Genomic DNA, 27,580 nt, shown 5'->3' with positions numbered 1-27,580 from the left:
ATTTACTCGAAATTAGTGCTCGTTTTTATTAAGCTAATAATTATAAATTTATCTAATGTCATAACGCTTGCTAGAACCTAAGAAGAGACTCATTTTTCCTGGAATTTAAATCAAAACCCAACAAGATTTGAACTGACCCTAGGAGATAGAGTATAAACACCCGAGAGCCCCAACACATTTGCCACATTTTGACTTCTCGTCGTCTGAGGGCGCTGTTTGTTCCGCTGGCCGAGCAATGTTTGCTAAACAGGCACACTTCGAGCCGGATCGGATCTGGGGTGGCCTGGCCAGCCGGATCGGATCGGATCGGACTGGGGCTGGAATGGCCCCAGACCCTGACATATTCCTCGTTGACGGCGCACGACTTGGTCCTAGGACGACGGACTATTTCCCGGAGCTGATCCGAGGCGGATCGAGGGCATCATTATGATGTGGCTGTGACGGGTGACGGGCTCTCGGGAGGGGCTGCGCTTGCCACCAGCATTTGCAACATTTTCATTTTCGTTGACTGTCATGTGGCACATTTATCGGAAAGTGCCCACTGACATTTGGCCAGCCACTTGAACTGGGTTAGCCGGAGCTGCAGCTCCACGCTCATTAAGTGTATTTGTTGCGAAAAAAAAAAATAGGGAAAAATTGTGGCTCGCCCCCGGGGCATCTTTTGGAGTTCGTAATCCGGATTTCTCAATACGCAATTCCGTGGGAGATTTCCCCGATTGGATTGGGCAATGGATCGGAATCGGATCAATCAGAATGGGCAATTACAGGCCGATCGAGTCGCAGGGCGGTCCGGGCCCTAATGAGCGCCGGCCGCTAATTATGTTTTTAATGAGCTGGCAAATCAATTAGCGCCCGCAGCCGGCTAACAAATGGGGCTACAAATGAGCCCGGCCCAGACCAAATCGCTTTGGTTTTGACAATTGCAGCCGAACTACGCCCAAACGCGGACCCCAATCTCTGATGTAATCTGGCCAATTGGCGTCGTTGGCCTGAAATATGTTTTATCGCATTTATTATCAGCTGCACCAAATCGTCTATAATTGAAAAACTGTTAACTAGATTAGCTGCCATTAGATCGGGCGTTGGGGGCCAGCCAGGCCAGACCTGCGTCGCTCCGGATCCAGATTCATATCCAGTTTGTGGCCATTTAGCCGGTCCGCGGTGGGAGATAAGTCCCGCCATTCCGCCGACCAGGCCGTAATCGACTTGGCCAAAATGGCGCTGACCAGGTTCATAAATAAACTGCGGCTGCCCCAAAGGGACATGCCATCCATTCTCCGTTTTCGAATTTTGTTTATTTATTTAAGTGCCTCCAAATCAGCCTTTTGCTGGCTGCTCTTTGAAATCTAATTAAGTTGTTTAAGTGGAATTTGTGGCCATAAAATTATGCAAATCTCTGTGCGCCACCGCACTTCACCCCACTGCCACTCGATAGACACTTTGCGGATGCATATTTGCATTGGTAATTTGCACGCCAAAAGCCCACAAGGCCTCGGGGGCCCGCGACTCTGGGCTCGTAAATCATAAGTGGGTGAGTTACGGTCCGTGGCTTTTGTTTAGCTAAGCACCGTACAAAATTGAGAACTATTTCGGATAAGGATTTTGATTTTCATTAAATATACTATGCAGACATATCCTTGTATGTTTCGAGATTTTTTTTTTTTTTAATATTAAAAACAAAGTTAGCTTTATTTCTAAATAAATACTACTGCTTATGAGCCACAAAATGGGTTTTTATTTCTTTCTTAGGCCTAGCTTCTCTATATCATTTCTAAAGAGTGAGAAAGTTTGACTGCAGACAAGTTCTCAGGCTTGTGGAAAGCCCTGAAATGTGGTCATCAAATTCGTTTTTTATTTGCCACTCCACATGGCTGCTCGGGCATCGTTTGGTGCCCACACAGGCGCATAAAGATGTCAACGCTTAACTTATCAAGCGCACAAACACGAGGCCCAAACGCCAACGGCTCGGATGAGTGCGACATCGTTGTTAATACAATAAAACCACTGTAATTTCTGCCTCGGTCTGGGGTTTATTTTCGTGTCTCACAGAATACAAGTAGCGCCCACCGCTGACCGTTTATCAAACAACAATAAACTGTAATTTATGAAAAATGCCTGTAAAATGACGATAAAACAAGTGCCACGACCACGACGACACCGCCGAAATGAAAATGATAATGATGATGATGATGACATGGACATGGCTGCCAGTCTTGTGCGGAGCCAGCAAGTGCCGGTGTGCAGTGCATTTGAGCATCTGCCGCATCTGCAGTGGGTGTGCTCAGTGCGCAGCGAAGTGGCCAAGAGACACAACAATTCATTTGACCGGCATGCCAGTCGGGGGTCGTGGGGGGTGAGGGTTCGCGGGTTCCCGGGTTCGCCGATCCCCAGCTGCATCTTCACATTTGGCCCGGGCACCTGACCATTGTCAACACGCTGGTTGCTTGTTTGGATCGCCAGCAATTGCATTTGCATTCAGCAGATTCACCGACATTGGGGTATATTGGTTGACAGGATTTTATTTATAAGCTGAAGATATCATAGGTTTATGTCAAACTAATACATTAGATCTAAAAATAAATTATTACATGATCGAAAATTTAAATAACATTCTCTCCAAGTCCTGAATTTAATACAGGATACCAGATGGTCGAGAACCCTCCACTGCCAGCATTCTCATGTGTTTATTTGGGTCACTCTGGCGACAGGTCAGACATGCCACTACTTTGTGCGTCGCAACTTTTGCTTTCCAGCGTTGGCGCGAGCTCCTTTGTATTGTGCTCTGTGTTTGCATTTAAAATGAGGGCCCGAAAGGGTTCTGCAAGTCAGCCCTTAAAAGCGCTGACACTTCCAAAATTGCCCGCAACAAAGAAGGCCAAGCCTTAAAAGCTGGGCCCAACCCTTCCACGGGCCACTAGTGTGCTATTCAAACATGTGGCAGCAAGTGGAGTTGGCAGAGACCCCGAATTGGGCAGGAGCTATAGCTCTCCAGCGCTTTTGGACGCACCTGAGGACTGAGCTCCAGTTACGGACCTTGCTTTACTACCGCTTAAACTCCTGTGAATGTTGGTTCGATAGACTTCTAGGAAGTGATAACTATACCGCATTATTGTGGAATGATCAGGAATACCCACACTTCCTGAGGCCCCGACAGGACTTGGATATATTGGGAGTGGCTTGCCTGAAAGCATCACAGCACAAGGAAGTTCTGAGCGCCTTGAGCCTAATGCTTGACCAAATTCGCAGCATGCCCGTGGTCTTACAGCTCTGTGAAGAAGAAGATGACCCAAGTCCGGATCTGGGTCCTGCAGGGTTAATATTCCGGCTAAGTGTGGAGCTTCAGCTGTTAAATGTGTTGCTGCTACCCTGGAACTTTTTTAGGTCGAGAGCATTTTACGCCTACGAACTATTTCCAAAAGTTGAAATTATAAAACACATTTATGATAAACATCTCACTTTATTTCCCTTTAAACTGGGAGACCTCAAAGGACATGCCATACAAACAACGCCAGATAACTCCGAGCCGCATACCATAGTGGAAAAAGCCCTGAATGGGACATTTATCATATCCGGACCCGTGTGGCAGTTTTTGCAGGAATTTGTGCGACATATAAATGGCAGCCTGCACCTTTCAAGTGAGCCTGTTATAGGACAGACTCTGCGATATACCCAGGTACTGGACTTGGTGCGCAACGGTACTGTGGAAATCGCTGCCAGCTTGAGACCCCACGTTCGCTTGCAGAGCGATAACATGCATGTATTTAGCTATCCCTTGGTGTTGGGCGATTGGTGTACGATGCTGCCCATGGAAAGGGTCTTGAGCACTAACGAAGCCCTCACGCGACTGATGCAATCACCAATTACGTGGCTTTACCTGGTGCTGCTTTACGCCGTGCACTGCCTTGTGTCCCGAATAGAGTACCTCTGGCATCGGCTGTTTCACCTTAAGAAGCTCCTGATCCACCTGGCGCTGATCTGCTTTCTGCAAGCCCAACTTTCATCGTTCTTCATCGGTCCCCAGCAGGAGAATCACATTACCGACATGAAACAGCTTGAAAAGTCTGGCCTGCGCATCATGGGTCTCCGCCGGGAGTTTTATGACTATCCCATAGATATGCGGAGCAGGTACGCATCCTCGTTCCTGCTGCAGGATGTATTCATTGACATGGCCAAGCACAGGAATAAATTCAACAGCACCTATGGGTACACAGTGACTTCTGTCAAGTGGCAATTGTACAGTGAGGCCCAGAAGCACTTCCGGCGACCTCTGTTCCGATACTCCCAGGACATTTGCGTGCAGAAGCTGTCCCTCTTTTCGCTAATTTTAAAGAATAATTGCCTGTACCGCTACCAGATGAAGGCATTTATACTGCGCTTACACGAGGCAGGGCTTGTACACTACTGGTACGTCCGCTCCTTCTACGTTATGGTCAAGGCTGGTCGTCTTCACTTCGAGGACCTGAGCACTTCCCGGCAGGTCCAACCGATACGGTGGTCGGAATGGCAGTACATGCTGGCTCTGTATGGAGCGGGACTCATGGTTTCGTTTGTGGTCATCGTTATTGAGCTCACCATTCACTATGTCAATGTTTGGCTACACAACCTGTGAGCACATGCGTATTAATTAGACAAATTCCTAGTACAAATAATGTTCAAACTAAGCTAGGAAAATAAAATACAAAATGATATATTATCCCTATGAGAACTTATGAACATTGTCAGTCTGCTGAAATGTCACCACGCAGCAGTAGTCTGCATACGAACCTTGTAGGACTAATAAGTCGTAATCATGATTTGACCAGCGTTTTCTTTTTCGCACCGTTACTGGAAAAATGTCGTCTAGAAGAGACACTCTCATCGGCTTTTCTGCAACTGCCTTGGGTGATATGGCGCTCGGAAAGTACTCTTATCCTAAATGAAATCCTCGGCGAAGGACTATTGGTGCTGGCCTGCCTTCCAGGACAACGCTGGAGAAATGCTTTGAGTAACCTCTCCCAAAATATGAGGTTTCTACGACAGGCTAGACTACTAATTGAACTAGATGTTGGAACAAACGACCTTTTAGCTCATCAGGTACTTGAATTTTGTCAAAGCCAAGACATGATTAATACCATTGCCATTTTTGATGATTTTGCGGAGACCCAAACAGTGTTCAGCTTTGAGTCCTTTCCAAAGTTCGAAATGCTAAGAAACTTCTTTACGGAAAACACTCAAGTTACAAGTCTTTACCCATACAAGATGTTGAACCTACACGGCTCCAAGATTCGCACCATGCCAGACTACTCCGAACCGAATACCATTTTATACAAGGATAAACAAGGTAATAAGAAGATCTTGGGATATTTGTGGGACATGCTAGAGGCCTATGCCCGCAAATATAATGCACAACTTCAAATCGTCAATAAGGGCGTTGATGAAAGGCCTCTTAACTTGAAAGAGGCTTTCGATTTTGCAAAAAATGGTATTATAGATGTCGGTGCCAGTATCCAACCAATGGTGATGGGTCGACAGAACCGTTTCCGCGAGCTTTCCTATCCGGTGGACTTGTCTAGTTGGTGCACCATGCTGCCTGTGGAAAGGGACCTTCAGGTATCCGAACTACTTGCGAGGCTGTTGCCTCTACCAACACTTTTGCTACTGGCGGTTTTGTGGATCTGCTACGAGGCGCTACGAGGAAGGTGGCGCCATCATAAAAGGCTTCAAAATATTGGGTGGCTCCTTATGGTTACGGTGCTTAGCTCTAACTACTTGGGAAAACTACTCAGCCTCTTAGCAGACCCTCCATCCGTGGCACCCATAGACAGCCTGGCAGTTATGATTGAGTCCCCGATTCGCATATACTTTGTAAGCGCCGAATACACTGATCTGGATTTTACCAAGCGCACAAAATACTCTGCTGCATTCCGGCTCACGACGACTTCCAAGGATATAATAGAAATGCGAAACTCGCTGAACACATCCTTTGCATATTCCGTCACCAGCGCCAAGTGGAAGCTATACGAGGAGCAGCAGAAGCGCAGCTCGAGACCACTGTTTCGGTACTCCACCTCTCCGGATCTGTGCTTCTATGAAATGTTTCCCTTCGGTCTGGTCATTCCGGAGAACTCTGTCCACCGAGCCCCCCTGCATCACACCACCCTGCAGCTGTGGCAGTCAGGACTATATAATTTGTGGATGTCAAGGAGCTTCTTTTATATGGTGAAGGCAGGGAAGATAAGCTTTTCCAACTTGAGGGGCCTTTATCAGGCCAACACCTTAAGTGTAATGGATTTGCGGAAAATATTTTTGATGTACGGTGCAGGAATGCTTTGTAGCCTGACTTTATTTATCAGCGAGGTGATTGTCGGCTGTGTGAAGCTCTGGCTGGGATTTTACTAACTCTTAGTGTTTTTCCATAAATATATATGTATCGCTAAGCCACCTTAAAATAAAAGAGAAAACATTGGTTAAAACTATATTTTTTTTAAATATAATATATAATAGCATAATGTATGTTTCACTTTATACCGTTGTTAAAGTACTGCATTAATAAGTATTTTCGGCACTCACAATATATTATTTATTCACGATACTATCATCTAATGCAATGTCGCCTAAGTATTCCGTTTGCTCGCAGGAAGGGTATTCCCTTTCAAAGGATATCTCACCATTCCCGTCCGGCTCACTGACATAAATGTTGATTTTTGGGTGGGACGTCAATGAGCTCTTTGTATAGTGTCCCTTTTAGCGTCACATTTTATGAGCCGGTCAAACCTGTCACAGAAGTAAATAAAAACCATGACAAAAGTCCATTTCCGGAAACTTCAAGAAAGGTTTTTGTTTGGCTAATAAAGTTGAGTGCGTGGAAAGGCAAAATAAAGCTAATAGAACGTCAAATTTAGTATTGAGTCATCATCATACTGAACTGCGACGTTGTCAGTCCACTAAAATGTCTCAATTCAGTATACACACTGATCTGGTGTCGCGGATAAGTCGCGGTCAAGATCTTAACAGTATTTTCTTTTACTCACCCACGGAAGGAAAATGCCTTCTCGAAGGCACACTCTCGGTTGCAACCTCGGGACTACCACTAGTGACATGGTACTCGGAAATGACTTTGGTCCTGAATGGATTCCTTGGCGAGGGAACATTGGTCTTAGCCTGTCTGCCAGGACTTCGATGGCGCGATTTACTGAGCAGTCTTTCTAAAAGCCTGAAGTATCTCAGACAGGTCAAAATACTTATTGAACTGGAAGGAGATAGAGACGATATACTTGTTCGTCAGGTGCTTGAATTTTGTCAGAGCCAAGACATGATCAATGTCAATGTTATTTTCGGTGATTTTATCATAACTCAAGCGGTATACTCCTTCGAGGCCTACCCAGAATTCGAAATGGTGAGCCAGATTTTCGCAGAAGACTCTCAAGTATTTAGTCTTTACCCGGACAAGATGTCTGACCTCCGCGGTGGTCCCATCCGCACCATGCCGGACTACTCCGAGCCAAATACCATTCTCTACGAAGACAAGCAGGGCAACAGACAGATCCTAGGCTACCTATGGGACGTAATGGAGGCGTATGCCCGTAAACACAATGCCCGATTGCAGGTGGTCAATAAGTATGCGGATGACAGGTCCCTAAACTTTATCGAGGTCTTGGACGTGGGTCGAAGCGGCATTGTCGATGTGGCCGCCAGCATTCAGCCAATGTCAATGGGCGTACAGGACCGCTACCACGAGATGTCCTACCCGGTAGACTTGACCAGCTGGTGCACCATGCTGCCAGTGGAGCGCGACCTCGATGTGTCAGAGTTGCTCTCCAGGGTGATGCCGTACCGCACCTTTGGCTTTCTGGTATTGCTATGGATTTGCTACGAAGTACTGCGTGGACGTTGGAGACGGCATCAGAGGCTCCAGAAGATCGGCTGGCTGGTGTTGGCCACGATGCTAAGCTCCAACTACTTGGGCAGACTGTTCACCTTTCTCTCCAATCCTCCCTCCGTGCCTCCGATCGACAGTTTGGCGGCCCTGATCGAGTCCCCGGTGCGCATCTTCTCCATTCGCACTGAGTACTCCTCTATCGAGTTCACCAAGCGCACCAAGTACTCAGCGGCATTTCGACTGACCTATAAACAATCTGACCTCATAGCGAAGCGTAACTCAATGAACACCTCCTTTGGCTACACCATCACCAACACAAAGTGGAAACTCTTTGAGGAGCAGCAGAAGCGCAGCTCAAGGCCTCTCTTTAGGTACTCTACGTCGCAGGACCTGTGCTTCTACGAGATGGTGCCCTTTGGCTTTGTCATTCCGGAGAACAGTCCCCATCGCACCACCATGCATCACTTTTCCCTGCAGCTGCGGGAGTCGGGATTGTTCGATCTATGGGTATCTCGGGGCTTTTCCTATATGGTAAGGGCGGGAAAGATGCACTTTGCCGACCTGAGGATGCGATACCGGGCCGAGACCTTGAATATAACGGATTTAAGAAATGTATTTATGGTATTCGGCGTTGGTGCTGTGGTCAGCATAACTCTCTTTGCCTGTGAACTGATTGCCAACTGGATAAAGTTATGGCTGGGTTTTTAATTTTTAAGTTAAATAAATCTATAAATATACTGTTAAAAGGACACATGAAGAAAATAAAATCCACTTTAGTGTTATGGTATTGGGGTGCTAATTAGCATGTGTTTGTTTGCCTTTGAACTGTCTGTCAGCTGTGTGCCGTTATGGCTGGGTATTAATTGTCCTTGCAGCAATTACGGCGATGGTGTTCGATAAAACCACCCCGTTCCAGTAAACACATCGTGGGAGTCCCCCAGCAAATAGAGACAAGCCGGGACAAACGAATAGAAACTTTGGTTTTTACTTCGTGACGGTGACTACGGTTCCAGTGTTCCCGATTCGGAATGCGAGATAGAAGTTAACAATGCTGTTGAATGGGCGCCTACCGTCTTACACCTTCGAGTTTGATTATTTGCCCTGCGAGAGCAAATAAAATAAATGCAAATTGCCTCCTACGAATAGTTACCGCAGAGGCACGACAGGCACCTCGAAATGAGACCCCAATCGAGGGGAGATGAACCACTCCACCGACAACCGCAGCAGATCCGGCAAATTATTTAAGAGCCTTGGCAGCAAACACCAGCAAATTGTGGCCTAGTGGCTGAGTTGGGGAATTACGGGGGAATTCTATGTTAGACATCTGCTTCTTGCCTGTTGGTAGGACAACGCAAAATCTGTCTGAGTCTGAGTTGCTGGCCTGTTTTGATTAACATAAGCGAATAATAGACTTCGACTGCCAGCAACGTGAACAAATTTGAATTCACGATTTTGCACTATTTACCCAAAGAAGCCAACACCTGCAACTGCAACATGGGCAACCTTTTTTGGTTTTGTCATTTTGACAGCTGAAGATGCATTTGCACTTCGTTTCGGCTGCTTTCAATGATGTGTTGCAACATTACACATCTCAATTTCAAATGAAGTCTTGTTAGGGGCTCAGCCACAAATGAATCGGCTGATTGGGAAAACCATTGGGTAAATGAATTGGCCCAGTTAGCTCTCATTTATTTTTGGGATTTTCCTGCACCAGCCGTTGAAAATCGATGTCTAGATTTGGGTCTTGGGTTGCGACAATTGGCACGCTGAGAGCAATTTATGACACACAAGAAGCGCCACGATTTGGTTGACAAATTTCCCCAAACACGAAGCTCGGAGAATGAATTATGTGGCCGTGATCGACTGGAAAACAAAGCCAGAACCGCCGATCGCGAGGGCCAAGACCCCCACGATATGTGAGAGAATTTCCCGAGACAATTCGTGCCCGGGTAAGTGCCGCCAGCAGTTGACCCGAGAGTTGGCAATCCGAGTCGCGGGAGGCTGCCTATAATATGCTGCAAATTATTAAACGATCTGTCCCACCGAAGGTCAGCCAAGTAGAAAACACGCGTGCGCGGCCGCAAAACTTTCTCCGCAAGACGGATGCGAGGGTGTTGTCAGCTGCCATGAAGGATCAGGCTTAAGTCAGCCTCGACCATAAAACCCGATGGCTGGCCAAAGAAACGCCGCCTTAACTTTGAATGGCAGCCGAAACAAGTCGGGAGCCGCTAGCGTCAGCACCGAGCAGTGTAGACCCTTTCAGGCAGATCTCCATTGGGGAAAAATGTTTTCATAATTTATAATTTTTACTTACAGAACTAAGTAAATAAATGTTAATAATGTGGAATAATTGATGTTACCGATATAGTAATTTTTACCCCTAAGAAATATAGTATTTCAGCAGAGCAAACTTCCCTTTGGCAGGGCAAACATATGAAGTCAAAAATATTTCGGCTTAAAAATTCTACAGCTGCAGCTGGCCCTCTGGGTTTGGCCTGTCGTATTTTCTCTCTGTTTCTCTGGTTTTATTTCGCTGCATTTTGTTTTGTTTTTGCCTGCATTGCGGTTGCCTTGCCCACAAGTTAAAAGGTCAGGAATTTATGGATTTTACATGGCTGCAGAGACATTTCCAGATACGACCAGTCGTAACTTTGGCAAACTGCGACTTGCCATGAACCCTTACTGTTCCGTTGGGAGCTCATATGCGTCGCTCTGATAATAGGTCAGTAAGCTTTTGATTTTCGCCTCGCAATTGTTCCGCGTAATTACGTGCGATAAGCTCTGATAGGCGCTTTAATTTCCAAAGCAAACACTGCTGGACGGGGAAATGCTAGCAGTCCTGGGGCGATTCCATCAGTCCTTCAGTCATGTTGGCCAACTTCAGTCTGGTTCCCGCTCCCGAGCTGTTCGACCTGTACGGCCTGGTCCTGCCGTTTTTGGTGCCTTCGGAGACCACAGTGTTTTACTTTAATCCCTCGAGTCCCAGCTGCCGTTGGGAGCTACTTCAGAGAAGTCAGTTATATGACCATCCTCAAATGGTCTGGCAGAGAGCGGAAGTCTATTCGAATCTGTACAGCCGGCACAATAGCCACATCTTTGTGTTGGCCTGTCTCTCCAGGACCTTCTACGAATGGCAGTTAAAGAGTCTGGCGACCACTTTGACCCGGATGAGGTCGGTGAGAGTCCTCATCGAGATGGAGGGCGAAGAAAGCTTCTTTTTGGCCTCACAAGTCCTGTCACTCTGCCTGCAGCACAGCATGCTGAATGTAGGGCTTTACTTTCGCTCTTTCAGTGTATTCAGCTACCGGGTTTTTCCGTACTTTAAGCTGATCAAGCAACGTATTTCCGAAGAAACCCAACCTCTAATATTCACCAACCAGCTTGTGGATCTCGGGGGCTATCAGCTGCGCGTTCAACCGGATTTGGCGCCTCCTAACTCCATTCTCTACCGCGATTTGCGGGGCGAGAATCGGATATCCGGCTTTTTGTGGCAGTTTATACTTACCTTCGCTGAAAACTTGGGGGCCGGCATCGAGATCCTATATCCTCCATGGTCAAAACCGAAGGTCTCGACCAACGAATATATGATAGAGTTAACACGGAATGGCAGCTCGGATTTCGGAGTGACCCCCGGCAATATTATGTTCAAGCACGCGGAGAGGTTTCGCGACCATAGCTACCCTTTTATGTACTCCAACTGGTGCACCATGTTGCCGATGGAGAAGCCCCTAGGCACCAACTCTCTCTTCACTCATATTCTGAGCTGCGGATCGGCTACTCTTCTGGCTGCGATGTATCTTGTGTGTTTCCTGGTTCGTCCTGCCCTAATCAGATTGCTGAAAATTATTATCTGCAACAGATTGATGCGCCTCTTCTCGAGGCTTTTTTTTTTGGCTATGGTCTGCGGTTGCTCTGCCCAATTGCTCTCCCTACTGATTTCTCCGCCGATCCGGTCCCGCATCCATAGCTTTGACGACCTCCTGGGCTCCAGCTTAAAGATCTTCGGAATGCGCAACGAGTTCTACTTCCAGGAAGGTGACTTCCGGGCAAAGTACGCGGCGGCTTTCCACCTCACGGACAGTCCCGACGATCTGTTGGACCACCGGAACTACTTCAACACCAGCTGGGCCTATACTATCACCTCTATCAAGTGGCTGGTTATCGAGGCCCAGCAGCGGCACTTCGCCCATCCGGTGTTTCGGTTTTCGGAGGATCTGTGCTTCAGATGGGGCTCTCCCTACAGCCTGCTGATCGCCCAAGAGTCTATCTACCGGGAGCGTCTCCACCATTACATCATTACATGATGGTACACCAGTCCGGGTTGATCGAACATTGGATAACCCGGAGCTTTTACGATATGGTGAAGGCCGGCCGCATAACCATCAAGGACTACAGTCTACCGAGGAGAGTGCAACCGATCCAGCTGCAGGACCTACGGCTGTGCTGGCGAGTCCTTGGAACGCTGCTGCTCATCTCTTTTGCTGCATTCGCCTTGGAGCTGCTGCTGTTCTACACCAACGTGTTTCTCAATAGCTTGTAGTGCTTGGCTTTGGCTGTGTCATTTTCCCCGGCAAATAAAGTAAATGCAAATTGCTCACCAGGAAGACACCGCAGAGACACGACCGTAGCCACGAAATAAGACTCCAAATGCGATGCAAGAAACAAGCCAGAAACCGCAGCAGATCCACCAAATTATGTAAAATCCAGCGCCGAAGAAGTAACACCAACGATTTGTGGGGGAAGGTGTTGTTGTCTGTCTTGCCTTTTGATAGGACAACGCAAAATCCGTCTAAGTCTGAGACCGAGTCAGAGTCTGGGACTGAGTCTGAGGCTGAGCTGCTGGCCCGCTTTGATTAACATAAAGCGAATAATAGACATCGACTGGCAGCAGCGTGAACAAATTTGATTTCACGATTTTGCACTATTTACCCAAAAGAAGCCAACCAACACCTGCAACATTGGCACCAACAAGCTGCACTTTGTATTTTTGACAGCCATAGATGTCTTTTCGCTGCTGTCAATGATGTGTTGCAATATTGCACATCTCAATTACAAATAGTTTTCAGTCATGAAGCTTGCACAAATTTAAATAAACATGTTAATGCGACCCCATGACTTTTTCAAAAATTACTTGATTTACGGGGCTATGAAAGCTTTGAATAAATTTAGATTGGCTTTATCTCTTGCTAGGCAAGCACAAATTGCAAGTTTTTAAGAACATCCTGATTTACACATTTTCCTAACCATTTTTAGTGGTCAGTTTTTAATGTGATTTATGAAGGATTTATATTTGATTTCATTTCTGTTTTTTAATTTAATTTCATTTATTTTAAGTCAATAAATTTGCGGGCTTGGTTATTTATGGTTTGCCAGAACCAATTTGGCATAGTTGAAAATCATTTTACCTTTACCTTGGCCCCGTCTTATGAGTCATAAGCAGTGCCACAATCGCGGCAGAGACTGACCAGGTGTTCAATTAAGCACCGACGTTGACCTTAATACGCAGGCCACCGAAAACGGATTGAAAAAGTGCCAGAATTTCTGACAAATTGTCGCCGAATGTGCGCAGACATCAAGTTTATGGTCAATGCACCGTCGCTGCAACGGCGAAGGATGTCAAAAAATTCTTGGCTTAGAAAGTTGGTAGCATTAAAATGCCGAGAAAATCGTCGATCGTCGATGGTTCCATAGCAATTCCGAGGTGTTAAAATATGCATTAAAATTGCTGATGAAGCGGCGTGTTCGCTGGCAGGATTACCAAATATTTGCGGCTGCCAAAAGTCAAAAGAAATCAATCAAAATGCCACAATCAACAACGACCACAGCAAGGCGCCAAAAGGCACCAAAACGACAGCCAAAGAGAAGAAGTAAGGCGTCAGCGAATTGTTTCGACCGTTTAATACCCACTATTAAGGTAATATATTTTAGGCGTACGTACTCCTTAGTTAACGTTGGATTTGAGTTGGAATATAGTTTCTTTGTAATTAATTTGATTCATAAAACTAATATACCTTTGAAGGTTGTTGTTGATAATCGGTATCAAAACAGTGAAAGACGCCGACAGAAGCGACAGCCTGACGTGTGCCCAAGACGCTTAGTGGCTGCTGCAAACACCAAACTTTTGCCGTAGCAGCCATTGCAACTGCAACTGTTGCATCCAGCATCCAGCTTCAACCAAGCAGCATCCCGGGGCAGACGGACGGCCCCATGTCTCTAAGTGGACAACAAAACGCCTCCAACACTTTTGGGGCGCGAAAAATGTGTTTGCCAAGCCGGATCGGAGTTGCAACTGCAGTTTCCTAGCCAAGTGCTTGCCAGCCGGGGCAAGAGTGCTTGGCTGAATGCCTAATGCTGCAGGGGCGTGCACTCAGGTACACAGATGTATTCGCAAGTGTACATAAAAATAAAATAAATAAGCCAGCGCTGATCTTCATTTGTTGTTGTCGCGCAGTTGACATGAGGACTCAGCATCGGCATCGGCTTTGGCATGGCGTCGTCAGCGTCAGCGTCAGCGTCATCGTCGTCGTCATCTCCATCTCCATGACATATATTTGCATAGTTTTGTCGAGAACAAAATGGCAGCAGGAAAACAAAAAGAAATCCGTTGACAAGTGTCTGTCAGGGACATCGTGCCGCTCAAATTTGCATGTGGTCGCATCTCACGCTTTAGACACGGTCCAAAATAAATTCTGAAGAAAGATGTTTGGGAAGGAAGGAACGCATACAGGGCCGACACATCGAGTACCCTTTAAGATCCAAGACAAGAATTTTATAAAGTGGACTTAGATATGACTGACCTGCTACTTAATTAAACTTATCAAACTCATCATCAACTCATCAAGAATATATATAATTAAAACCATAATATGTGAATATTCTTCAATATTTCCCAGAAAAGATACTGCTCTGGTAAATCGCATAATTTTGGTTATTTCAAATACCTTCTTCAAGGGTATATCGGCAAGCAAAGATCCGACTTGGCTTATATATTTGTGGTAAAGTTGTTGTTGCCGTTTCCTTGTCTTTATTTTTTCCGTCTTGTGTTTTGTGTGTCGATCTCCAGCGCACCTTTATGGTCTATTATACTAACGGGAATGCCCCGAGAGCAACGACAATAATAAGCAAATTGATTGAAATATGCGATATCATGGTAACCGCAGAGCAAACGGAAACGCGCCGGCCGCTCTGGCCGCTCCCTCCCCCACAGCGCCCCTGCACCCCCGCCACTTGCAATTGTGTGGTAGCGCATTAAATGTCGATTTCAGTTTGCACCCGCGGCGCAGATACGCAGCCAGCGATACGGGAAGTACGCAGTGGTGCCGGTGGTGCCGAGTGCCGAATGCTGGGTCACTGCCAATGCCACGCAGAAGGGGTGCGGCCCCGAAAGCCAAGTCCACATCCAGCGACGCCGCCCACCCAGCCGGGCCAGTGGGCAATCTCGGACTCTCGGCCTTTTCCCTCGCTCGTCGGCCGAAGAGTGCTGAATGCCGAATTCCGATACCGATTCCGATGTTAATGTGCTTTAAATAAATCATTAGCGCATTGTTTGGGGCAAAACTATACGGCAATAAAGAGGAATGAGGATTTTGGCCACTGAGATAGCAAGTGTTGCAACCCAGACAGCACTTGTGGGCAGAGCTGCGAGAAAACCAATTTGAACTGAAAATACCTCAAACAAGAAAGAAAGCTAACTTTGGGTAGCGGAAGTTTCTATAACCTTGCAGTTTGCAATTGGATCAGGGAACCGACTTTGAAATCGAACATAGCAAGAGATAATCATTTCTGTGTGGAGTTTTTAAAGAGTTTACAAATTACTGTATTGTAAACTTGCAAAATAAAAACGTTTTAAAATATCTAGGAGAGTACCAAAATAAACTGTCTAGAAACGTAATATGGGTACTTTTACCAACAAAAATATCATATTCCTTAAGCCTAGATCTCAATCAACCAAGAGAGACACGCACTCGGCATGTCAGGGGCCAACAAGCTAAACGCTGCCAAATTGCAGTTGCCACTTGGAGACATGCTCGTAATTAGCATGTGGTAGTCCTCCACCCCGAACTCCGGATCCAGTTGAAAACTGGGTGCGGCTGCCTCATCTCGAGCGATCTCATAAAACAAGTCGATGTGTTTCTGGCCCGAATGATAACTCTTTGGCTCGTGTGCGCGTTCGTCTGGCGATTTTTATTGACTTTTCATTGATTGCCGTCAAACAGCAGAAATAAAAAACAAGCACAAAAAAATAAGCACAGAATTATTTTTGAGTTACCCGCCTGTTTTCTGGCGAATTCGCGTAATTAAAACGCTGTAAAAAGTGGCAAAATGTGTTAACCAGTTTAGGCCGATTTTTTTTTTAGTTTTGTGTTCCCTTGCCGAGCGCCACAATTCACAATTTTTTATTTGTGTGTCAGACCAGCGGTGATGCAATGCCTTTTAATGTCTCCACAGTGTTTTTTTTTAAATTCCTTTTCGCCATATATCTCACTGCCGAGTGCAGCCTAATAGATACTTTCCATTCAGCACATGCAAATGTATGATTTCCTGCCAAGAGCCGAGAAACGCTGGCCACGCCATAAATAGGCAATTTGGCGCTCTGGCCGTTTAACGCCAACGAGCTCGCAACGAATCGAATCGAATCGATTATCGTGCACTTAACACCAACAGCTCTTAACCCGCAACAAGCCAGTACCCTTAAAGGTTTTTCTGCAGCAATTTTTGGAAAATCTCCTCGATCGGAGGCACCAGCACCAGCACCGCTACCAGGCGCAATCAAGGCCAACTCCAGCTCCAGCTCCCAGCCAGGTGATCATCATTGCCGTGGAGCTCCAACTTCGCTCCGTGCTGATTATCAACATGTGCACTGGCTGCTCGGCTCGGCAGCGCCGCATGTGCTTTTGCCCTCGATCCATAGATCAAGATCATAAATAGCAATAAGCCAGCCAGACAATGTCTGCTAACTGTTTCAGGCAATCAATCAATCCATCTGCCGCTGCAGCCAGAGCAGCGTCAGCAGCGGCGCAGCATTTGCGGCGAGTGCTGCCCGTTTGGAAAGTTCATTCAGTTGCGCCGCGGATGCCTCCAGAAAGGGTATATTGGCACCTGGAATGGGTGTCCCTGGAAGCGATAACAGGGTAGCAGCCAGTCCGGCCTGCAATGGCAAGCGGCGGAGCTGCCGCGGAGTCAAAACGTGATCGATTGATTTGCGCGATCGCTGCAACGGCAGAGGCAAGTTCAACGAGCCCGATTGACTGACTGACTGACTGCTGACTAGATAATTGTGGCGTTCTGCGGCTGATGCCACTTTTTGCACTAAACAGCCGGGGCAATGCAGACCGCATTGCTGCATTCCGGCCCGGGCCGGGATCTGTGGGCCAAACTCGCTCGCAAACCAGCTGAAAGCGGCAATCTGTCAGCCTGACAGTTGGCCCAGTCGCAGAACTCTGCCGCTCAGCCGCTCGGCCGCTGTCGGCGCTGCATTTGATGATTGATGATTGTTGAAACGCGAACGAAATTATGATTAAATAAGTAATTGTGGCTAAACAAAAAGCAGCATCGATGAAGACCACGATCGGCTAAATGCTAAGCCGCATGGCAGTTGGTTTTTTTTTTCGGCATTGGCCAAGTGCAGTTAGCCAAGCTCGAAGATGGTGAGTCTACGCCGGCCGCATCGTCGATCTTGGCCGTTTCTTTGGCTTTTCGCTCGGCTCAATTGCTTGGGCATTGGCAAGCGTCAAAGTCAAAGTCGGCGGGCCAAACTTTTGGACTTTGTTGACAAGGTCTAGTTCAAAGCCACCTAGGTGGTCGTTCCTCCGGCGGCTAAGGTCAAAAGCCAATCACAATCTGGGCCACACACACTTAATACACTCGCTTTTTTTTTCTCTTTGAAGCGTTAAATATTGGTGCTGGCAGGTCCAACTTAGCACTCGTAATAAATTCAAAAGCGTTCGGCAATTAAATCGTAAATTTTTACAACTACAAATTTACAGTTATTAAAAACATAATTTGTTGTTGTTGTCCGCCGTTATTAATTACTACAACAGTCGGGTGTCACGCTGTAAAACAACGGGCGGCAGGTGGCCGCTTGGCGGGGTGAGCGGAGCCCAAACGAAAGACTTAGGCAACGAACTTGAGTTCAATCAACATTTTCAATTAAAAGGCATTTGTTGTTGCTGCTGCTGCTGCCGCTTGGCAAGTCATGGGTGTATTGGCACGTTTTTATGTGCATTATGCTGCAGCCAGGTGCGAGGGCCGCCACACAAGTTGCTGAAAAGCACCGAGCAGCCTCCGTGCAGGTAGCGGCCACTCAAGCCACCCACCCACCGTCGCCGTGCAGGGAGCACGTGTTCGTGCGCTCCACTCTCGGCCCTGCCGCTAATCGTCCATATTTGCCAATGTCGTTCGATCGCTGGCTCGCTCAGCCATTTGGCCGATCGATGATTATCGCCAAATGTGTTGAGTGTGCAGGCATAACAGAATCACATGGCAAAAGGCACAACAAAGCCAAAAACGAAACCGAACAGATGAAGAAAAAATTAATTAGAACAAAATGCACATTGAAAAGTTATTTACAAACAATGGGCGTGTCGCGTCGGGGCAAAACATTTGCAGCTCGGATTCGTATTTGTTTTGGCCGAAACAACAATTGGCCAACAATTTGTGGCGGTCCGCAAGTCACAATTGCAGGCACAATCGCAGCCACAATGGCAGGGCCTATCGCGATTTATGTTCGTATGAATTATTGGCTAAATTGGCTGGCCAACAATTGACGAAAAGGTTTTCCATCTGCACGGACAGACCGGTTCAGTCCAGAGACGCCAAGACGGACAGACAGACGGGCGGCCAGACAATTTCCAACTAATTAGGCGTGGTGGCTTTTAATCAAAACGATTAAAATGCTTTCGGACAATATTTTTCCACGCCTAATCAAAGACTTTATGCCATTTTTGCCTGACAGCTGCGGTGGCCAGCAGAGTTGGACCCGGCGACGCTGGAAAGGAGTCGGAAATGGGTGGCCACCGGGGTGGCCGAGGGGCCGATGTGGCTGGCCTGGGATGCGGGGCGTGGCCATATCAAATTGTGGTACAATTTATTAAAAACGAAATATGTGTGAGCCGGGCTAAGTCGGGCCAAGTCGAGTCGGACAGCCCGCGGACGATAACAAGTTGTCGAACCAGATGTCAAAGCGATTTGCAAATATTTGACAAGCGCAAAGCACCAAAGCCGGCAAGGAGAAGCCAAAGCCAACCCGTTTTGGGAAGTCGGGATGGAGTAAGAGTGCTACTGGTGGGAAGATGAGTTTTTCACGAAATTGTGTCGAGTTTCGGGAAGTCAATCGACGCTGACTGAATTAGGGGTCTTCCATTTCCTTTGGCTTGGTTTGTAATTAATAATCCAGGAATATATATTATTATTGTAATCAGGGGTTTCAAAATACTAAAAAGAAAACCAAAGCTACTTAATATATTACTAGGTAGAACACAATAGAAACAAATTTACACTATCAGATCCTAGCAATCAAATATTTAAGAAACACACTAAAATGAAATACCATACATATGCTAATGCCAATAAAGACATAAACCAAATTCCCATCCCAACTTGGCCCATTAAGATCGAAATCCCACCGCCGAATGCATTTCGTCCGCTTATCGGGGTCGAGCATCTTTCTCCGAGACCCTCAACTCCGGGAAGACAGCGTCAAAATAATAATAACATAAAACTTTATTTTATTTTTATTTTCAATTTAATTTTATTGAAAATCATCGCGAAACAAAATCAGCTCGACAAAACAAAAATAACAAAACAAAAGGCACCGAAAGCAAGAAAACCATATTAAATATCCAGTCGCGTGGCCGGAGAGGGGTCATAAAAAACGAAAAGAAAATTTAATACAACAAGCGGCAGCAGCGCACGCATTAAACCGCAACACCCTGCCCCCTGTCATTCACCTTCACGGCCATTGCCATCGGCCGGAGATGGAGATGGGAGCCTGGGCCCCGGCTCTGGCCACTTTTCGGCCATTGTCAGCTTCGAAAAATCTGATAAGTCGCATTATAAGAACATAAAAACACCCAAAACCAAAAACCTGAAAACAAACGCGAAAACGAAACATGCACGAGGGAGAGAAAATAATTTCAGTCGAACATTGCATCGATCCCAGGAGGAGCGGAGGCGCGGCAGAGAGCAGGATGAGCAGGGCAGGGCAGGATCACCGGCAGCCGCAGCAGCAACAACAAGGCCAAGCCAAAATATGCAACATGCATGTTTTTGCGGCCAATGTTGTTGTTGCTGCTGCGGTCGCCCAACAAAACCAAAGGGGAGAAAATGCATTCGAGTTAATTTTGGCCACTACGAAATTTGTATATCCTTGCTAAGGAAAAATATATAAGAACTACTTATTGCTCTGGACTGGTATTAAAAATACAAGCCCATTCAAAGATCTACAAACCATAGTTTGTATTTATTTTAGTTTAATACTTGTGCTTCCAAAATTTAAAATATATCTTGCAATCAATAGAGTTACATCTGACAATATTCCCATACCCTTTTGCAGGGCATTCAATGGAAAAAAAAGAAAAAAGTCAGAAACGAAGCGAAAATATTTGGGGGCCATGCAACGAAATGAAGTTGCAACAAGATACTTTACTTTACTTAAGGGCAAGTAGATGCACAGCTGATACACGGACATGGGAGAGACTGAGACTTGATTTCGGCCCATTCCCACTCCCGTAGTTGCGGGTTTAATTTCTTGTGCAAACTTCGGGCCACTTGATGTGGGGCGTGTTAAGGCGGCATTGCATGCAGCATCGTCCCATCGTCCCAGCATCTCGGCCGTCGTCTCGGCCAGCATCTGCCCCCATTTGGCCCAAGTGGGGCTCAGGGAGGAGGCACAGGAGGTGGACATGGGCCTGGACAAGGGATAACTGGTGCGGGGTATTGGCATTGTTTTCCGTTTTTGTTTTTATTTTACGGCCTCATTTGAGTCGTTAAGCTACGTTACGTGCGCATCATTTTGAGGTGTTCAATTAAAGTTTTGCAGTCCCCGGCTCGTGCTTGCTCTCTGCTTTGCTTTTAATTACTCCGGTCGGGCTATGGGATGGAATCGGATCGAATGGGATGGACTGGCCTGGGATCCATCCATCCCGGCCTGGTGTGGCAATCAAGGCCCTGCCCAGCCAACAAATTTAATTGTAAATAACAATTCCGAAAAGTACGGACAGCGAGGAAGATACTTTGCCAGGGGGTCCCATTCCCATTTCCAAGGCAAAGTAACCAAAGGGTTAGTGGGTTTCTTTATCTTCTTATATCGCATTTATAGCTCTGAGCATTCGAGTCTGATGATAGAGTACCCACAGTTCGGTGCTCTGGCCACCGCTTCATCTTGATTCTCTGGGGCACTCGTTTTGTGGCTCATTCACTTGACTCTTTGGCTATTTATAGCCGATTTCATTTGGTGAAACTGTAAAACGCCTTTGGCCTTGCCGCGGCCAGCTCTACGCCAACTGATTGATGGCGTCGACGTAGCATCGCATTTGTTAGATTTATTTTCGGCTTATTTATTATTACCAGTACGCGCTCCCCGCGTGCCGCTTTGATTGCACGGCGATCTCCGCATGATGAGGCAGTTTGAAGTGCATTTTCGGGTCTAGTCGCTTGGCATTTCATCGCGGCGAGGAGTACTCTCCTGTGAGTGTTTCTCCGCGGCCACTTGGGGCGGCGGCTCGGAGTCTATCGTAGGCCTAATAAGCGGCATGCGGAACCGCGAGCCTGCCCAAATTATTTGCCAGCAGACTAATTACTTTGGCACTCGCTCGGCGAGCTTTCATCTCGTGTGGCATGCAACGACAGCGGCTCTGGAGTCTGATCTGGCCTGGCCCGGCACTGCCGCTCTGTGGGTCAGGCCGGACCGGAGGATTAGGATTGCTGGCTGGCCACCGGTCAACTCAACCTACTTACCGCCAAAGTCAAAGCCACAAAAGGTGATGATGGGGTTGATTACTCCGGCGACTTTCCTTCCAGCTCCGAATTCAACTGTACAAATAATCAAAAACTGTTTGGCGCATTTAATTTGATCGCCAGCACGTTTCGACCCATTCGGCTGCGACTTTAATTGAAAACGATTTTCGGGGCGCCTTTTCCAGATCACTCGACTCCTGACTCCGAATGTTTTCCATTCCGATCCCGAGTGTCAAAATCGGTGCACGTTTTCGAGCGGCTTTCACCCATTTCGGTGGGCGTTGGCGTTGGCAAGGGCAAGACTCCATTGGATTTCCCCTCATTTTGTTGGGGGATTTTGCTGCGGCTGCCGGAGTTGATGACCAACTCGAGCCGGCATTAGATGGGCCAAATTGCCATCGTATTCCGCTCGACTCAATTACTGATAAACAACAAGACTTTAGGTTAGGATCGAGTACTAGTGTTCGATAAAATTAAGGGCAAGGCTGGGGAAGACAAAGTGTTTGACAATGGGCCAATATCGGAGATTGATCATCAGCTTTAAATCGAGTTGCCGGGCCAAGCTTAGAACTGGATGGACAGGAAATGAAACCTGATCCACGCAGATCATAATTTTAGCAAAAACTCCATGCCTTAATATTCCGCTCTAACTTTGGTGAACTTTTTAACGAGTAAGACCCTCATAAAAATCGGTGTGAAATCAACTTTTGAGCACGCGCCCCAACCATAAACTCCGCTGCCTCGGCCAGCGTCTCAGCCAGCACTTGACCCAATGCCTAGACAATGGATTTAATTTCCATTTGTCCGATCCGCCGATTCGTCGGTTCGCCGCCATGCGGGTGTGGCGCATCTCCGTCTATGTCTTCTCTCGTTTTTGATCTCCGCGCCTCGATTAGGGCGACTCAGCGCCAACTCCAACCACAAAGGGTAATAATAGAAACGGAAAACAGAAACCCGGCAAACAAATTGACTGATGCCAGACCCGCCACCAAATCTGGACCTCAGTCGCCCCAATGAACGATGCCCTCCCATGGGATGCCCTTTCATTCCATTTTATGCCCTTAAATAAAGTATTTCCGTGATCACGAGCACTTTGTGTAAATGAATATCAAGAAAGAAATTATTAAAAACAAATAATAATAATAAAACTCTGTTTAAAATTCATTAAAAAATTGTAGTTACCTTAGAAAATGTGCTGTTTAGATATCCTAACAATTTTAAATGCATATAATACATTGCTTTATTAACAACAAATAAATTAAGTTTTCAGTAAAATGAGCTTTCTTAATACTTAAAATAATATATTTTACCTATACATGAACTCAATAGGGTACAACTCTCTCTCACATTGCCCAGGCTCTGGCGTACATGGATTTGATTGTTTTCCTCTTTTATTTTCTGGTTACTTTTGATTCAGTTTTCGTTTTCATTTAAGGAGAGGTCAGCGTTTGGGGCGTCTTGACCCGGCTTAAATGAAAAGCCATATTTCTGCTGATGCCTGGCCCCAGTTTCTGACGTGCGATCGATTGCGCCTGTCCGAGCGCTGAGCCCTCGCAAATTTGTAGCTGTCTCTGGCCGGGACTCACGGGCCGTGGCCAAGACTCCACTTTGGATTCGGATTCGAGTTGGCCTGATTTCGGTTTCCGATTTTCGGGGTTAGGCAGCAAAAGTCATGCACTTGCCGCGTCCGATGGTCGTTGGGCGATGAGAGCAGTTGCCATTGCCCGAATCGAGCTGAACTGAACGAAATCGGAATCGGAATTGTCTTCTAATTAAGTGCATTTCGCTTAATTAATTTAAACTAACTGTAAATTGAGAGTTTGACTGCGAGTTTGGGCGCGGTGGCGTCGTCTGCAAATGCCCGAAAGAGCCAGAAGAGCTCGGGCCCAAGCTCAGGCCCAGTCTTAGTACCACTACCAGCACTTGAGCTTGTTAAGGCTGCCGACCGGAGACGACCAAGTTTATTAGTTCGTGCCTTCATTTCGTAATTACTTCAATTGATTTTGCGCTGCTGATGGCAACGGGACTGCGGCTGCGACTGCAACTTGGGTCTTAGGACCAGGACAGCGAATTGAACGGAACGGAACTAAGCCTGACTCAAACCGAGCATTTGCTGCAGCAGTTTGCGCGCTTCGTTGCCTTTGATTGTAAATCAGTTTACTTTGCCATTTAGAAGCCTTTGTATTGTTGCTGTGGCTCTCTTTTTTGGTAGTCGCCTTGGCCAGGCACCGGCCCTGGGTGCTGGGTGCTGGGTGCTGGGTACTGGCTCTGGGTAATGGTACAAAAGGTGAAATCACGATTTTCAAGTGCATCGCCATCGATATACAACGAGTCTACTTCGTCTCGCCTGGGCCATTGCAAATTGTAACTCTAACTGTACAACAGGTTCAAAGTATCTCCTAACAGGTACGCCTGCCCCGAAAAGGAGATCGGACTGGAGCCGATCTGCGGAGTCGAAGTCTTTAATTATCGCCGAGGTATGCCAGCGATTCGCCCCAGGAGAACTAAGCAAATAAACATAGTTGCTGGCTCTCCGCTCGGCTGGGCTAAAAAGTTAATTAGGCTTTCCTTATTTTCCCATTCGGCATTCCAGAAATCACTCAATTAGAGGCGAAAGGCCACCAAATTGCCAAACGGCCAGAGAACCATAAACCAGAGCCATTCCGGCTCACGTGATAATAATCATGTGAAGAGTTTGATTTAATAAAGTAGCCGACTGGCAGCTGGCCCTGCCGGGCAACTATAACAATAACTTTGCGGCCTTAATCGCGCCTAAACGACGGAGGAGGATCCCGATCCCGAGCCCGGTATGGTGGCCAGGAGGTCTAGCCGGTCGAGAGCGGGGTCATCGGTCGGGGGAAGCTAGGAGGCTGGGAGGCTGTGAGGCTGGGACTTCAACACCTCGGCCGGCTGTGACCCATGGCCGGCTAATTGACAGTATCGTGACTAAAATCAATTTGTTGTGTGCAGGCACAGCAACAAATTTCACGTTGTTTGCCGGACGGGATGGGATCCGGTGGGCTGGAGCGGAGCGCGGCACCTGGATGGCCAACTGCTCCCTCTATGAATGATTTACGATGCGTCGTTGCCGCGCTGACCCCGGAGTTCGACGTTGTTGAAACATCAAAAACACAGAAACAAAGACCCGGCGACCATCAGCGACGCCCGCTCATAATCAGCAGCACATAAACAACATTTCGCCGATCCAAGATCGCCGATCGCTGGAGATTTCCCCTCGAAGCTAGACCCCAGCCCGACTCCATTCCTAGATCCCATCCTATACAGACGTCGGCCAGACGAACATAATCAGCCGGGGCAGTGGGTGTCCAGCGGAGAGCCGTCTCTGGGGGCTCCGATCCCGAACCGATCAGCATCTTCAACATGATCATTACGTTTGTTTATTGGCGAAAATTTAGAAATTTATTGCTCATTCGTTACGAGCCCGAAATGTGCGTTCGTTGGGCCGCTCGTTCGGCTTTATGGAAAGCCAAATCTGTTCTCACACTTCGGGACAGGCCACTGACAGGTAAATAGTTATAACTAGCCACACTTTTTCTCTCTTTGTTAAATGTGCATTTAGACAACATTATCGTCAATCAACGGGTGGCTCTCTTTGGGCAAGATTAAGCCGAATTAGGGGCCCCGCCGGAGGGGCTGGCGGGAAATTGGGGTTTCAACCTCGGTGTGTCTGGTGATTGCAGCCAAAAATAGCCACACAATTGTGGCCAGGGGTCGAATGTTAATTGCCCCAAATCACCGATCAGTGGGGGAAGTGTTTGCATCACATAACCGAAGCATATTTTTGGCCAACGCAAAACAATAAAAGATTATGGGTCAAGTGCCGCACCGCCGAAGCGGTTAAGTCTCCTAATTAACTGATTAGGCGGCCATAAAATCGAACTTAATTCATTCCGCAAACCTGATGACCACCGATCAGAAATCTGTTTCGACGAATTTGAATACCCCACAAGTTGAGTTCCGTGTCGATTCTCCGCCTCGGCTTTCCCATAAATCGAAAATTTATCGCCTGTTAGCCGCCGAGCCTTCAAAATGTTCCGCAACTGGAGATGGAGCTGGGGCAGCCACCCTGCAATGACGTGATAAAGCCGCGTAATTAAAATATGAACAGCGTTCATCCGTTGGCCCCAACATGGCCGCTGCCCCCGGTGGCTCTGCTCCATTTTAAATAAATGTTTTATGGCAACAGAAAGCACACAGAGCCAAGAAAAATGCTATTCGCATTAGCCGAACCGAACTGAACCTCAAGGATAGAAAACCGGGCACGAAGAGCGGCTCTCACGGATGTGAATTTGTGTGTGGTGTGTTGCCAAGAGGCCAACACATGGCCGAGATGGAGCTGCAGTTTTCGGCCGGAGCTAAAGCTGAAGCTGGAGCTGTAGCTGGAGCTGGAGCTGGAGCTGCGGGAGCTAATAAATTTCTCGACGTCTGCCTGCCAGCTTGCCTGCCGTTTGACGCTATTGATCGTTAAGTAAATTGTCTGCAATTATGCCAAAAGGGAAAATAATAGAAATTATAACGAAAAGGCTCTGCGGCGGCTGTTGACTTTGTGTGGAGTCGCGTGGTGGGAAGTGGGATTCGGAGTCTGAGTCTGAGGCGCAGTCAAAGTCGAAGTCGGATTTGGAGTCGGAATCTGTGACAGCCGCGTTTGCGCATAAGTTGTGCCGCCTTATCGGGCCCAGAAAATGCTGGCGATCATAATTCTTGCTTAGGTGGCAAATTGCTGGCAGTTGCCAATTGCATGTGGGTCAGAGCACTCACGAATCCGCATCGGAGTCCGCATCCAGATCCCGCTCCAGACGACCCGACATTTATATTTATAACTCGTGCAGCGCCCGTTAATTGTTTCGCTCTTGATAAGTGAAATTTACCGACTCCCGGAGTCGCCTAGCTCTGACGTCGGAGTGAAGCCAGTGGGGCACTTCTTGGATTTGGCTGGGTCTTGGCCTAGCTTGGCCAGCTTGGCTGACCAGCTGACTGACAACTGACTGACTGGCCAACTAACCGGGCTGCGACTGCGACTCCGGCCTGTGTCAGTTGGCTATCGCAATGTTACATCCGTGCGTGCTGTCAATTAACATGGCCGAATCGAACAACCGAATCAATTAAGCATTGGCCGGCGATGCTAATAAGGACCACGCCCCGAGCTCCAGGCCTGTCATAAGTCGAATGCAAATCTGCATTCCGAGGGCAACTCCAACAGTAGCCACTGAACTAGCTCGAAAAATTCGGTTTGCGATCTGGCCTGTCCTCCGTGCCATTTGATTGATGCTTGTTGGGGTCCCGCAGACAAACTGTTTAATTGGTCAAAAACCGAGTTGGCCGAATCTGCATTGTTGATTACATAAGCGCCGCTGGGTTGACAAATGTTTAGGCAGGACTCTGATCCTGTTTTCACACATTGTGCAACACGCCTGGGCCACGACAGTTGAGCTATGTTTTTCGGTTGACTTTTTTTGGTATTTTGGTTTTTGGGTTTTGTGATTTTGTGCTTTTCTGGGTTGGTTTTCTGGCCCCGCCCGCGCATTGGCACTTTCGGCCGAATGTTCGATTTCAATTGGAAATCGCAGCAACGTGTAAAAATATTTGTGCAACTGACTGCGTTTTTCTTTTTGGCAGTTTCTGTGTCTGTAACTGTTACTGTTTCTGTTTCTGTTTCTGATTGCTGCCTTTGATGCATTTCAAATGAGTTGATTTATGGCGAGTTTTTGGCTGGCTTTTGAATGACTGAATGACTGGCTGCCTGAC

At 47.2% G+C, this 27,580-nt stretch overlaps 4 protein-coding genes across 4 annotated transcripts; all 4 read left to right on the top strand.

Annotated features, from left to right (window-relative positions):
- The first annotated feature begins 2,932 nt into the window (after nt 1–2,932).
- Ir94f (Ionotropic receptor 94f) lies at nt 2,933–4,609 on the top strand. The gene has a single exon (XM_017175956.1). It carries the CDS (start codon nt 2,933–2,935, stop codon nt 4,607–4,609), a length of 1,677 nt encoding a protein of 558 aa, XP_017031445.1.
- Nucleotides 4,610–4,731: 122 nt separating this feature from the next.
- On the top strand, nt 4,732–6,378 carry LOC108080899 (uncharacterized). The gene has a single exon (XM_017175801.1). It carries the CDS (start codon nt 4,732–4,734, stop codon nt 6,376–6,378), a length of 1,647 nt encoding a protein of 548 aa, XP_017031290.1.
- Nucleotides 6,379–6,698: 320 nt separating this feature from the next.
- On the top strand, nt 6,699–8,566 carry LOC108080898 (uncharacterized). The gene is made up of 2 exons (XM_017175800.1): nt 6,699–6,764; nt 6,920–8,566. Exons 1-2 carry the CDS (start codon nt 6,699–6,701, stop codon nt 8,564–8,566), a joined length of 1,713 nt encoding a protein of 570 aa, XP_017031289.1.
- A 2,159-nt stretch (nt 8,567–10,725) lies between these two features.
- Nucleotides 10,726–12,398, top strand: Ir94h (Ionotropic receptor 94h). The gene is given in 2 exon segments (XM_017175955.3): nt 10,726–12,156; nt 12,159–12,398. Coding segments are annotated over 2 exon segments (1,671 nt in total).
- The last annotated feature ends 15,182 nt before the right edge of the window (nt 12,399–27,580 follow it).

The sequence above is a fragment of the Drosophila kikkawai genome, chromosome 3R (genome assembly GCF_030179895.1).
Source record: "Drosophila kikkawai strain 14028-0561.14 chromosome 3R, DkikHiC1v2, whole genome shotgun sequence".
Classification (NCBI taxonomy): Eukaryota; Metazoa; Arthropoda; class Insecta; order Diptera; family Drosophilidae; genus Drosophila; species Drosophila kikkawai.
Note: the sequence above shows the minus strand (reverse complement) of the source record. Positions and strands in the feature narration are given on the sequence as shown.